This window comes from Anguilla anguilla, chromosome 1, assembly GCF_013347855.1.
Source record: "Anguilla anguilla isolate fAngAng1 chromosome 1, fAngAng1.pri, whole genome shotgun sequence".
NCBI classification, from domain to species: domain Eukaryota; kingdom Metazoa; phylum Chordata; class Actinopteri; order Anguilliformes; family Anguillidae; genus Anguilla; species Anguilla anguilla.
This window is the reverse complement of record NC_049201.1, coordinates 81,797,773-81,812,219: the sequence shown is the minus strand read 5'-3', so window position 1 is coordinate 81,812,219 and position 14,447 is coordinate 81,797,773. Positions and strand designations below refer to the sequence as shown.

At 44.5% G+C, this 14,447-nt stretch overlaps 2 protein-coding genes across 3 annotated transcripts in view; both read left to right on the top strand.

Annotated features, from left to right (window-relative positions):
- The first annotated feature begins 5,780 nt into the window (after positions 1–5,780).
- LOC118222128 lies at positions 5,781–10,211 on the top strand. The gene is made up of 2 exons (XM_035407468.1): positions 5,781–6,978; positions 9,781–10,211. The coding sequence occupies exons 1-2, from the start codon at positions 5,950–5,952 to the stop codon at positions 10,177–10,179; spliced, it is 1,428 nt and encodes a 475-aa protein (XP_035263359.1). The 5' UTR covers positions 5,781–5,949; the 3' UTR covers positions 10,180–10,211.
- A 4,046-nt stretch (positions 10,212–14,257) lies between these two features.
- lsr (lipolysis stimulated lipoprotein receptor) overlaps positions 14,258–14,447 on the top strand; it is a 43,573-nt gene continuing 43,383 nt past the window's right edge. For both annotated transcript variants that reach the window (XM_035407445.1, XM_035407444.1), the window contains exon 1: positions 14,258–14,333. In XM_035407445.1, the coding sequence (XP_035263336.1) occupies positions 14,294–14,333 (40 nt within the window). In that variant the 5' untranslated portion in view covers positions 14,258–14,293. The remainder of the gene's footprint in view (positions 14,334–14,447) is intronic.

Below are 14,447 nucleotides of genomic sequence, written 5' to 3'. Positions count from 1 at the left end.
ATCGTAGACCGGGGGTTAGAGGGGATTGCGATTCGTGTATTCAGTTCAACAATAACTTTTATTAATTTAATTGACAAAAATATACATAGTTTTCCTCCTGAAAGACATTCAGCTGATAACCACATAGCCTAACAGGCATATAGGGCCTACAACTGGGAAAATATTAGGACCGAGCAGGTAAAACGTGTTTTGGCGATTTTTCTGAAAACATATTTTGACAGTTTATTTTTCATGCCTAATGTCATAAATGCCGCAGTATAATCAAATAACAACATATACATCACTAACTTGCCAGAATATAACGGTTGTTTGCTATAATACGATTTAAAACATTAGCCACTTCCCTTTGCATGCTGTCACTGTCGTTGGAAGGAAACACATCATCACCTGTGCGACAGGTTATCTTTTTTCCTTCAACAACATGAGCTAATAATTAATGGTATTCGTACAGTAAAAATAGCAAAGCTAACATAGGCTACTGTACGCATTTAGGCTACTGGTATGAATTGTTTTGGGATGCGTCATTTAATGAAAAGTGCAGACTAGGCTACTCTCAAAACGCATTACGTGCCAAAATGTCTGTTTCAAACGTAGCGGCCTGGGTGTGTCTTCAAAATTTAATTGCAGTTGAGGACTGCAATCAACCAGGCTCGTCCCCCTTTTCACCCTAAAATAAAAATAAAAAATAAAAAAAACCAAAACAAAACCTATTTGTAGGCTATAACTAAATCCTTTAGGCTATACCATACTGTATACACAATCTTGGAGAAAAAAAATGATGTAAGAATCTTATTCAAACGAGTTTTCCCGGTGACATAGCCACCAGAAAGCATGTAGGCTACACTTGCAGCAGGTTATTAAAGCAATAGCCTAAGCCACAAGAGGCCGTGGTTTACAGTGATTTTAGAACAGCTAAGCGGCGTTGTTCTGCGGAGTGCCAAAACCCCCCTTAGCTGTTCTAAAATCACTGTAAACCACGGCCTCTCGTGGCTTATTGCTTCTATAAAACGGTTACTACATATATCTGGCAAGGTTTCATAAAATAAACACACAGCAGCAAAACATACAAGAATTTATTGATAACAAATAATCATTCTTCCGCCAAGCAATGTAGTTCTTCAGCGACATTTAGCAGAATGGTTGCCATGCAACACTCGGTCGTGAAAACAGGGAACGGACCACATAGTCTCGGCACGGTTCTTGACTTTTCCAGCTCCTCAATTTCTCTCTCATTTATTTCAGCGTGTCTCCTTTCTCCTTTATCTTCCTCCTCTATCATGTCCATCTCTTTCCACCACCCATCCACGCTTAGCCCACCCAGTAGCCTAAACCAAAATTGACAATGTAAATCTGACATTATGAAACAATTTGTAGCCTATAGGCGACCAATTGGCACAGTAGGCTAATACTGAAATTGTAATGCGGTCACAGGTGTGTGTTTATAGAGTATTTTACAACGGCTTCGAACGCTGTTCAGCCAATCATAATAATTATTATTTTATTTTATTGTGCTTCCCTATAGGCTACACACCCATACCTTACTGGCCCTACCCACCCCCAGTGCTCCAATAATGACTTATTTTAACAGACGGTCTGATAAAGAGACATGAAACAATAAACGTTTCAAGATCCTACATTTCTCCTGTCATGGTTTTGGCTGATACCACCATTTCTTTTCCTTTCTGCGCCTTTTCTTTAGTTATTACGGCCATTGGTTTTTTTTTAAATGCGCCTTTTCTTCAGTGATTACGGCCATTGAGTTGATTAAATTATACACGTGGATACATTGTCTGCAGGGTCAAAGGTCATGCGTGTGAAGACACTGTAAACACTGGATACATTGTTAATTAGGCCAAATCGTATGGTATTTTGAAACAGCAAAACTTCAAAATGATGATGAAATAATGCATAATGACAATATTGATGAAGATGATAACTGAACTGTACTACAAAGAGGAGGAAACTGAGTTAAAAAAAAATTTTTTTAGAAAGGAATATAAAATAGAACAACTTTGTACTTGTTGAGCTGCGGTTTCTTGTTTCTTGACGGTTTCCAAATAAGAAGTCGAATACAAGTCTGTAGATTCCAATGCAGATTCCCAGCACTCAATCGAGATTCTGAAGCCTCAAGCTGAAATTATTTTCATGAAGAGGGCAATGTTTTTTTTAGAAATACATCATACATCATTTTCAAACTGCCATGGGTGGCACTGCCATTGGTAGCACCCGACATCGTTACAGTTAAACTTGTCCCCGCCCAATAATTGTAGGCTATTATCTGCAAAGAATACTAAATTTCATTTTTCACCTCTCCAAACTTAGCTATCACTGTAGCAGAAGTTGGAAAGCAATGTTAATCGAAAAGGTTTTTAGTCTAAATGCAAAATGATAACAGGGCGAGCCCAATGTGGACGTCGCACGCAGACGGATTTGTTATTATTTTGCATTTACTCAAAACCTTTTCGATCTGCACTGCCGACTGTTTATTTCAGGTCAGTATTTAGAGAGTCTTTTGCGTCATAATCATGTGGTGTGGCAAAATCACGTGGTACAACAGCCTTGTATCATAACGGGGTCTTGATCTGCTTTATCACTGTCCTCCGCCTACTGAAAACCCTTGCTTCATTGTTCTACGTCGTTCGATCTTATTATTATCCCTATTTTGGAGCGGTACTTTGGTGGCATAAAGGTGGAAACAGTATTTGAATGTATAAAGGTGGAAACAGTATTTGAATGTATAATGTCTGTCTTCTGAATGTATAAAATGAAAACACCATTTCCAAGTGTACAGTGTGCACTTGCCACATTATTGGTGTTGCTGATGTTTAAGATGACTCAATTTATTATGAAAAATATATGTTAATTTCTATATTAGATTCGATTTTGTACACCATGCTTAGCTTTAGGTGACAATAAACATGGGCGATCATGATGCTTAAGGCAATATTTTATCTTTTATAAATACAAAATATGAATAGATACATAAACAAATAATTAGGTAGGCAACGTTTCCACTGGTAAGGTTTTGCCGTGGCGTGGCGCCACAGCAAAATCCTTCCCGCCACACCATAATAATTAAAAAATAAAAAATAAATAAAATAATAAAAAAATATACATAGCCTATATATTAAATTCATAAATTTAAAATGTTAAACTTTCTAAATATTTCTGCCTAAATGCACTTTCAAATCCATACTGTCGCATCCACATATTAATCTCCAGTTCTATCAAGTAATTCTTATTTTAACAAGATTATTTAACAACGTGCTTGTCCTCATAAGCTTTGTCTGCCATTGGCAAAATGTACAGCCGAAAACCTGGAGTCATAGGAAACCTTGTGTCATAGCCATCTCAATTTGGATTGCTGAAGGCTTAGGCTACTTACGGTACCCTCTTCCACGTAACCGTTGCTACCTCTCACGTTTCTGTCATCTGAAGCTAGTTCGATTTTTGCCAGTAGTAACATTAGCAATGGTGTTCACTTGTAGCATGTGTGGTTTTAAAAGCATCTCGGTAATTTCATTATGTTAAACATTGTAGGCTACATAGGAATATCAATACGGCCAGTTTTCCCTGTGGTTTCCCTACGTGTGGTAAAAGATTTTCATCTTATAATGCTTTTAACTTGCATGTCACTAGGGATCACCACAAAACAAGGATACAGGCACGTTATAACCGCTATATTTCTGTGCGTTTGAAGTGTGCTTTGGATTGTTGCAGCAAACAATGTCAAAATGTTACAGAGCTTGTTTCCCACCTGAATTCTCATATGAATGAGGGTCTTGAAATACCATGTCCCTATGATGGCTGTTCAAAATATTTCAAATTAAGAACATCCTTTTCCTCCCATATTTCTAGATACCACAAAAACTGGGACCTAACCCATTTAAAATCTGTCCACTTACATGTGTGTGACCTGAACCTAATTCCAAATGGGCCTACTGGATTAGACAGTTCATCAGCACAGGAAGAGGTGAGTATTGTAGAAGGTACGAGCAGTGTACAGGAGGATGTAAATAATAACTTGAAAGACAAATACACTGAAAACCTAGCACCTTTTTTTGGGGGACTTTCAAGTGAAGTATTTAGTTCCTGCATTGAGGACCTCAGCCTGGTATCTGCAGATGATCTGGAAGGATCTACGACCTATACAATGTAGAAGATTGATTCAGGCATTTAGTACAGGTATTTTGAAATCATCTTTGTCCATGTATAGTGAACACTCCTGCTTATAGGTTATGCTTGTCGTATTGTAATGTAATTGAAAACCAGAATGAAAATGTGAGACATGCTTATAATATAATTTGTTTTAGCCAAGTGCATAGGTCTCCAGTCCTGTGTGTTTGTGTGTAAAGACCATTTAAAAGTAAAAGTAGCGTTTCTGCGTCTCTTTAAAATAGGAAGTCACAGCTTGGAAAAGATTGTGCAAAAAGTAAGGAAGACTTCTGTGGAAATCTCTAGATGTTAAATTGTGTAACTTTTAAAATTTTTTTTATTTATTTCGTAGGACCATCAAATAGCGTACAGTTTTCCCCAACAACAGCAGCACAGAGGGCATGTGGAACCGCAGAACCGTCAGCCAGCAATGTTGGCCCTACGTCATCACAATCACCAAGAACCACTGGGAATTTTCAAATTCCATGGGACAGATTTCATCCAGAACTTACAAAAGCCATCTCGGAGAAAACGCGCCCACGTCCAGCATTAAGACAAGAAATGGTTTGTATTGTTTTTAATTAGTTGCTTTCCACGGACAAAAACAGACCAGGACGAGACATTCTCCGAAAAATTGCCCGAGAAATTGTTCCGAAATACCCAAAGACTTTTTTTTCTGATGAATGTGGGGATGACATTGTTGGCACAGGATATGACTCTTTAATGCTTTAAATGGAGAACAGAGTGGAAAACTGTAACCGGCAGATAACTGTGAAATCAAAGAGGCAAGCCAAGGGTGATGCCATTCCAAAAAAACCCAAGCTGTGTCATCGATATGGCTGTGTACAGTGGCAACCAGATCTCCCGGCCAATGAAGATGAGACAAGTCAGAATGACAAGAAGACAGAGCTGCAAAATGCATATGCAGGTAGCCTACTCCCAGAGACGTGTGTCAAGAAGCTAATGGCTGAAACCTTTCACAGCCAACGCATCTCAATTAACAGTGACAACAAAAGAGTTACTGAGTTGAAAAATGAGTGGCCCTACTTGTTCGAAGCTACTCATTTCTTTGATCACACTGAAAGACTACTTGGTATCCCTGTTCAAAAAAGCTGGCAGAGGAACTGTCAACGAAGGGAAAAACAATAGTGAACTTTTTTTTACAAACAAAACCAATTCAGTTTTCATGAATGCAGGAAAAACTCAAAGACCCCTTGGAGCTGGTCTCCAGCATCTGCAAATATCTTGGTGACAACACAGATGAACTACTAATCCACACAGAGGTGAGTATTTTTATTTTTTTACCTTTAATGTGATAAATATGTTTGCAGTATGTTAGATAGTTGTGGTAAGGTGGGCGTGGTTTTTGCGTTGGCTGCAGAGAGAGAGAGTGGGCGGGGCGGCTCTCGGAACTCTGCGCCACGGCTGTTGGGGTTTATTAATCAGCACGGATAGTTAATTGTTTGATTGATTGACAATGTGCTGATTACCTCGACAGTGAGCCTGGACGTTTAAAAGCGCCTCGACAGAGAGAGAAGCGAGAGAACTGGAGGAGGAAGAAGAGCTGACGGGCAGTCAGCCGTGAATTGTAACATACCTTGTGTATTGTGTATTGTGTTTTGCGTATTGCGAACAGAAAGCCGCGTGGCGGCCGGAAAATAAAAAGACGCAGTCGCGTCCTGAAAAAGAACTTGTCTCTCTCTCATCTCTCAAACGAGCGGTAGCACTCAGTTTGCTACAGTGGTGGCCCGTGCGGGGGAGACGGCAGGAAGAGAGAGAGAGAGAAGGTCAGAGATGGACCCAAACCGGAGCGAGACGGCGCAGCCTCTCGTAGCGCTGGCGAGGATGCTGGAGGGGATGGCCCAGATGCAGGAGCGGCAGGCGGCCGTACACGCAGAGCAGATGGAGGCTCTGCGTGCACAAGCCTCCCTCCAGACCCAGGCGCTGCGACAGCTGGCTGCCGCCGGGGAAACCAGCTCCCGGGACCCGCCGTCCCGATCCCCTCTCCGGATCCACATACCAAAAATGACCGCCGAAGATGACATCCAGGCCTTCGTGGAAAGTTTTGAGGTGGCAGCGGAGGCGTGTCAGTGGCCCCACGAGGAGTGGGTTGTACACCTCCTGCCCCTTTTAACCGGGGAAGCCCAGCAGGCGGCGCATGGACTGCCGCCCGGAGCCCGGGCGGATTACAAGATTGTGAAGAGGGCGATCCTGGACCGACTGGGCTGCAGCACGGAGGATTACCGGCGCCGGTTCCGGACGGCGAAACTGGTGGCGGAGGACCGTCCCTTCGCATACGCCCAAAGGCTAACCCACATGGCCCGGCGTTGGCTGCAACCAGAGACCCGGTCCGCCGGGGGCGTGGTGGAGCAGGTTATACTGGAACAGTTCCTGGAAGGGTTGCCGGAGGGAACGGCCAATTGGGTGCGCTGCCATCGCCCGACCAACCTAGAGGGGGCGGTTACCCTGGCGGAAGACCACCTAGTGCTATACCCCAGCGCCCAGCAGCAAGCACGGCCGGAACCGGCGCCTAGGAGGAGACCCCCTCCTCGTGCTGGCCCCTTCCCTGTCCCCCGGGCTCTGCCCCCTCCCTTGCCTCAAACTAATCCCCCCTTTTTTCCGATTCCCTCTCCAGGTCCAGGCTCAGTGGCGGGGGGCTCCGGCTCGCAGAGGGCGCCTCAGACGCTCGGACCGGGGTGTTGGCGGTGCGGACAGCTGGGTCACCTGCGCCGCGATTGTCCACTTATGGAAGTGGGGCAGGTGGTCCGGGTGGTCGGGCCGCCCACTTCCGCTCCCGATCAGGAGGGAGCGTACTGCATCCCGGTAAGGGTGCAAGGGAGTGAACACCGGGCGCTGTTGGATTCAGGGGCTATGCAGTCCCTGATCCAGCAAAACCTGGTTCGAACCGAGGCATTGGTAAAGGCACCCTGGGTTTCCATTCGGTGTGTGCATGGAGATGTGCACAAGTATCCGGTAGTACCCGTGGAAATTTGTTACCAGGGAAAAACGCATATGGTGAAGGCTGCGGTTAGCTCCCGGCTTGCGCATCCCCTAATCTTGGGTACTGATTGGGCGGGGTTTAGGGAGATCTCTAGAAACATACTGGGGTTGCGATCACGACCGATAGGGAAGTGTGACGTGTGTGCTGTTGACGGTGGTGACGCAGGGCCGTCCGACACGGCCGGGGCGGGGAGGGACCCAGGCGAGCCTCCGGTTGAGACTCCCCGGGGTCCTGTATTCCAACCCGCGGAGGATTTCCCACTCGAGCAGTCTCGGGACGACACCTTACGCTTTGCCTATGACCAAGTGATGCGGATTGATGGTCAGCAGGTGCGCCCCGATGCAGTACTCTCTCACCCTTATTTTTCTATTATTAGGGACAGGTTGTATCGAGTGTGTCGTGACGCTCAGACCGGTGAAGAAGCGACCCAGTTGTTGGTACCCAGAAACCGCCGGGAAATGGTTTTCCAGGCGGCTCATTACAACCCCATGGCGGGGCACTTAGGGTATGATAAGTCACTACACCGAATAATGGCTCGGTTTTACTGGCCGGGCATTTGGGCGGACGTACGTCGGTGGTGTGCGTCCTGTCCCGAATGTCAATTAGTGAACCCCCCGGCCACCCCAAAAGCGCCGTTGCGCCCACTACCCTTAATAGAGGTTCCCTTTGATCGAATTGCTATGGACCTCATCGGGCCATTTGAACGGAGCACCCAGGGATACCGTTTCGTGTTGGTCTTGGTGGATTATGCGACCCGGTATCCCGAAGCAGTGCCGTTGCGCAATATTTCAGCTAAGAGTGTTGCGCAAGCTCTGTTTCAAATTATCTCCCGGGTCGGAATCCCGAAAGAGATTCTGACTGATCAGGGCACTTCGTTTATGTCACGTACACTAAATGAGCTATACGGATTACTGGGCGTCCGCTCTATTAGAACCAGTGTATACCATCCCCAAACAGATGGGCTTGTGGAGCGGTTTAATAGAACTCTGAAGTCCATGATTCGAAAGTTCATTCACGACGATAGCCGAAATTGGGATAAGTGGTTAGTCCCTCTATTATTTGCAGTGCGGGAGGTTCCCCAGGCCTCCACGGGATTTTCTCCCTTTGAACTGTTATTCGGTAGAAAACCTCGGGGAATATTGGACCTAGTTAAAGAAAGCTGGGAGGACGGTCCAAGCCCCAGCAAAAATGAGTTGCAATACGTTATGGACCTGCGAGCAAAACTCCATACACTGGGTCGGTTGTCACGGGAGAATTTGCTCGAGGCTCAGGAACGTCAGCAGAGGCACTACAATAGAGGGACGAAACTACGTCAATTCTCGCCGGGAGATAAAGTCCTGGTATTACTTCCAACCTCCAGTACAAAATTACTCGCCAAGTGGCAAGGGCCCTTCGTGGTCACACGACGAGTTGGGGAGGTTGACTATGAGGTGGAGCGTGCTGATAGAGAGGGAGCGAAACAGATTTATCACCTCAATTTATTAAAAGCCTGGAAAGAGGTGGTGGCTGTTTCTCTGGTAACGGTGGATCAGGAGAGGGACGAGCTGGGGCCGGAGGTAGTAAATTCAATCAATCAGACCCCACCCCTTTCAGATAGCCACCTCTCGCCAAGTCAGAGAGCAGACCTTGCCATGTTGCAAAAACGGTTTGCGGATGTGTTTTCTCCCCTACCAGGACGCACGAACCTCATACACCACCATATCGACACCCCCCCGGGAGTAACGGTACGTTCCCGCCCCTATAGACTGCCGGAGCACAAAAAGAAATTGGTGCAGGCAGAAATAAAGGCCATGCTGGAGTTGGGTGTAATAGAGGAGTCCCACAGTGCCTGGAATAGCCCCATCGTGCTGGTAAGTAAGCCGGATGGCTCTATTCGGTTCTGTGTGGATTATAGGAAAGTGAATGCTGTGTCACATTTTGATGCCTATCCTATGCCTAGGGTCGACGAACTCCTGGATCGGCTGGGCACGGCTCGTTTTTTCTCGACACTGGATCTGACTAAGGGCTATTGGCAGATTCCCTTGTCTGCAAAGTCCAAAGAGAAATCGGCTTTCTCCGCTCCGGACGGTTTGTACCAATTCCGAACACTTCCGTTTGGGTTATTCGGGGCCCCAGCCACCTTCCAGCGCCTGATGGATCGGCTGCTGCGTCCGCATGCTGCGTATGCTGCTGCCTATCTGGATGATGTTATCATCCACAGTAGCAGCTGGGCACAGCATATGCGGCATGTGGGGGCGGTGCTCGAGTCCTTGAGGCAGGCGGGGCTCACGGCTAACCCAAAGAAGTGTGCGATTGGCCGAGCGGAGGTACGGTATTTGGGGTACCACTTGGGAAGTGGACAGGTGCGACCTCTGGTGGATAAAACCGCGGCGATTGCGACCTGTCCACGACCCAAGACGAAAAAAGAGGTAAGGAGGTTCTTGGGGTTGGCCGGCTACTATAGACGGTTTATTCCGGCGTTTTCACAGCTGACCAGCCCCTTGACTGATTTAACTCGCAAAGGTGCCTCAGATCCGGTCCAGTGGACGGAGCCGTGCCAGCGAGCGTTTGAGAGGGTAAAGGAAGCCCTCTGCGGGGAGCCGCTCTTGTTCACCCCTAATTTCTCTCTTCCTTTTATCCTGCAGACCGACGCATCGGACAGAGGGCTGGGGGCTGTTTTGACCCAGCAGGTGGAGGGAGTCGACCGCCCGGTGCTGTACCTCAGCCGCAAACTATCCCAGCGGGAGGCGAGGTACAGCACGGTAGAAAAGGAGTGCCTCGCCATCCGGTGGGCGGTCGGGTCCCTGCGCTACTACCTGCTGGGTCGCCCATTCACCCTCTGTTCGGACCACGCTCCCCTCCAATGGCTCCACCGCATGAAGGATACCAACCCGCGAATCACCCGGTGGTATCTGGCTCTACAACCCTTTAATTTTAAGGTGGTTCATAGGCCGGGGGCGCAGATGGTGGTGGCGGACTTCCTCTCTCGCCCCGAAGGGGGTGGGGGGGGGGTCGGTCATCGGCCGGATGGCTCCCCGGCCTAAGTCGGGCGGTGGGGGTATGTGGTAAGGTGGGCGTGGTTTTTGCGTTGGCTGCAGAGAGAGAGAGTGGGCGGGGCGGCTCTCGGAACTCTGCGCCACGGCTGTTGGGGTTTATTAATCAGCACGGATAGTTAATTGTTTGATTGATTGACAATGTGCTGATTACCTCGACAGTGAGCCTGGACGTTTAAAAGCGCCTCGACAGAGAGAGAAGCGAGAGAACTGGAGGAGGAAGAAGAGCTGACGGGCAGTCAGCCGTGAATTGTAACATACCTTGTGTATTGTGTATTGTGTTTTGCGTATTGCGAACAGAAAGCCGCGTGGCGGCCGGAAAATAAAAAGACGCAGTCGCGTCCTGAAAAAGAACTTGTCTCTCTCTCATCTCTCAAACGAGCGGTAGCACTCAGTTTGCTACAATAGTATATTAATAATTAGAATTAACTTCATTTTCAAGAGAATAATGTGTTTGTCAAAAGCAAATACATACACTTGCTGCCACTTCAGTGTCTGTTTTATTTTGTCTTATTTTATGTTTTGAAGGGCCTCAGCCTTACCACACTGACTTTGCCAAGCACTCCATGTGTCATCATCCTTGGTAAGCAAATTGTGATGTGCATTACTTAAGAATAGCACTGATTTGACAAAAAAATGTTTTTTCTCAATCTCAAAGTTGTGGGCAGCTAAACTGGAGAGCTCTCGGATTATGTGTGTTTCAGGTGATAAACGGTATCACATGGCTGTTGACCAGACGATTGTGAACAACCATGTCCACAGCCCATTGACTGCATTGAGCTATTTATTTAGTACTATCTACTATGTGCTCAATATACAATATCCAAAGGATGCAGCTTTATCACAGGAGTTTATGCAAATGTTGGTATCCTACAAGGGCTGTTTCGACAAGAAATATATTACTGAATTTACGCTACCAAGTTTATATTTGTCTGTTGTCTGATTCTGTGCAACAGAAGTCTCCTGGGGATCAATCCTGGACGAGGGTCCAAAGCAGAGCAGAAAGGGAAAAAGGCGCACAAGATTCATCCTAAATTGTTAAAGTTCCTCTCTGAACTAAGTGACTACCAAAATCCACGGAGAATCTAATTGAGGTGAGTTGGAATATATCTAAATTAAGTGAGCAAACCTCATGTCAGCAAAAACTCAAAATGTGCCTTATAAGAACGAGGCAACTCCTGAGTTTGTTCATCAAAAAACATGATCCTGTCAAAAACTAGGCATGAAATTAGAACAACTTACTTAGCTTACTGTGTATGTGTGTGTTGCAGTTCATGCAGGAGTCTCCAGGTGTGTTTATCTCACTACTGCAGTGCACCACAGTGGCCAAGGAGAGATGACAAACTCCACGCTGTTCTACTGGAGCCAGTGCCACCATGTGTGTGTGTGAGGTTAAGCAGTGTGTTTGTGTGCGAGAGGCTCGTAAAATGTTGTTTACTATAACATTGTTAGCCTGTTTGTATCGGTTTACATGTCAGTTTATTCAGTTTTTTTATGCTACAATGTTTTCTTCACTTTGATTTTTCTCATCATGTCATGGCTGTGTGAGTGCTTGTGTGAATGTGAGTGTGTGTGAGTTTGAGTGCTTGTGTGAGTGTGAGTGTGTGTGAGTTTGAGTGCTTGTATGCGTGCGTGTGTTATGTCCAGGCGATGAAACGACTGAATCACAAGGTTCCCAATTCCTATCTGTTCATAAACTGAAATAAGTGCTACACTTTTTTTTTTTCCCCCCCATATATAGTTACAACAACATATAGTTTGTGGTACAATTTATTTTTTACTTTGATTTCACTTTATTCAATTAGTTGGTGCTACTGTGTAGTACAGTTTCTTGTTGTGCAAGAGTTATCACAATGATAAGCATGTTATGCAATAAACTTTTTAAAAGTTGAATTTTGTTGTGCAGATTGTATTTTATGCATGGAGAAAAAATTTAAATTTAAACATTTTATTACAAATGCAATGTGAATGTAGATTATATCATATAAAATGAAAAAGTTGTGTATTATTCGTGTTTTATGGGAGATTTGTCAAATTTACAGAATGTGCCGTTTAATGGTAAATGGACTGCATTTATATAGCGCTTTTATCTAATTCTAATGTAGAATTAAAAGAAACAAGATAATTTAATAGAAAATTTATGGTATATTTACAGAGGTTTTTGTAAATGACTTCGTTCAGTAATGGTACAACACTGTTATTTAAAAAATATAATCTGTAAATGCACAGAAAAGGTAATCACTTTTGTGTGTGTAAATTAATGGGTCAATGATGTAATTTTACAGAAAAAATCAGTAAAAACTATAAAGGAAATGTCCCCTCAAAAAACGGAAAAAGTACTGGACATGATTCTGCCAGTACTTTTTCCGTTTTTTTACGGAGTTTTTTTTTAACAGTGTAGGTATTGTTATTGTTTACTGGTGTTAATATGAGACATGAGAATGCAAAGTTATTTACAGAAACTGTGTATAACTGTGAAAATGTAGAATTTGAAAATACTGTTGATGCTTAACTGCATTTTTCTCAGAGTGCAATCTAATATAGCCTAATATAGCCTATAGTCCAAGGTAAATAAGGAATTTCGCAGATGCACACATAGTGACGCCTGTCAACAGAAACTAGTCATAGATAAACTGTTAGATGTGTCCAGTGTAAGTGTGTACTGTTGTAATTTTGATGCATTGTTAGTGTATCTGGCAGGATTGTTTTTGTCTGATTAGGTGTGATTAGATGTGATTCCAGTGCTAGTTTGTACTTGGTAGGATTCTTGCTTGCTGAACAAGCTTACTCTACAGGGTTGGAGTCCTGATCGATGTGGTCACTTCTGGCACTACGATCCTTACTTCACTCTAGTGTTTCTTTTGCACCTCTACATCATGAACCAATGCACTTGTTGTACGTCGCTCTGGATAAGAGCGTCTGCTAAATGCCTGTAATGTAATGTAATGTAATGTAATGCATCCTCTGATATGTTTCGCTATATTTATCGCTGCTTTGTTTTACTTACCCATGTCGACAGCGCATGTCCAAGGTAAACAATGAATTTCGCAGATGCACACAGTGACGCCTGTCAACAGAAACTAGTCATAGATAAACTGTTAGATGTGTCCAGTGTAAGTGTGTACTGTTATAATTTTGATGCATCCTCTGATATGTTTCGCTATATTTATCGCTGCTTTGTTTTACTTACCCATATCGACAGCGCATGTCCAAGGTAAATAAGGAATTTCGCAGATGTAAAGAAATTACGGACAGATTCTGCAAGAATTTGCATGATATCAATTACGGTGTATTGGGCATATATATTAAACACGTTCAAGTATTATGTCACATTAATTAACCAACTGCAAGGCAAATTAAACGTTGGCTACTCAAAGAATGTATTAGCATTATCAGACAAGCGAGCAATATGCCGAAAAACACCCCATTTAAATCGTGCACCGCGAGATTTTGCGAGGAAGTTTGTGTCGTATGGGAATAAGGTGGCGTGAATACTATGCCATTACTATTAACGTTAAAATACGTTGCTTGCAATTCTTGTATTATTGTATAAGGAGGCCTGTTATTATAAAGTCATATGCATTCTTCAATACGTCATAAATCGAACATTAATTGACGGTGTTTTTGGGTGCCTTAGGCGCGTCAGAGAATAGAAGAGTTTTTGATTACTTCGGGGGTTTTCACTGAAGCTGAACTTGTTGCAAAGCTCACTCCGCTCATGAGTCGTGAGAATGAGTCATGCAGTTCGCTGGACTCGATCCAAGCAAGGTGTTGCAGCTCCAATATGAACCAAGATTCAGCAATTGTATTGCCTATTTCTCGCCACATGTTTTCAGTTTTCATATTTTTGTGGACAGTTTAGGTGGGAAAGAAAATGTTTATCAACGATACGCCATACTGTGCAGTTTTTATGTGGAACTAAAACGAAGGACCGCCCAGCGTCTACCCGCATAAACTATTTACATGGTACAGTCCACCGGCTGCTTAAAACCAGCACCGCCAGCCTGTCCGGGACTCACCAAGTGGCCGGAAATATACTGTCATATATTCTCAGAACACGAAGCCCAGCTCACGGAGTCACTGTCATTCAGATCATTCAGAAAACATGCTGCAAGTGAAAACAACAACAGGGCTGCTTCTTACTGGTAAGTGTTGCCAACGCTCCATGTATCATTTGAAACGTATAAGGCTATACTTTCTTAAATCAAAGTCCACTTGAAGCCCGAGTTCACACTGAAAATGGACGTGAATTATCTTTA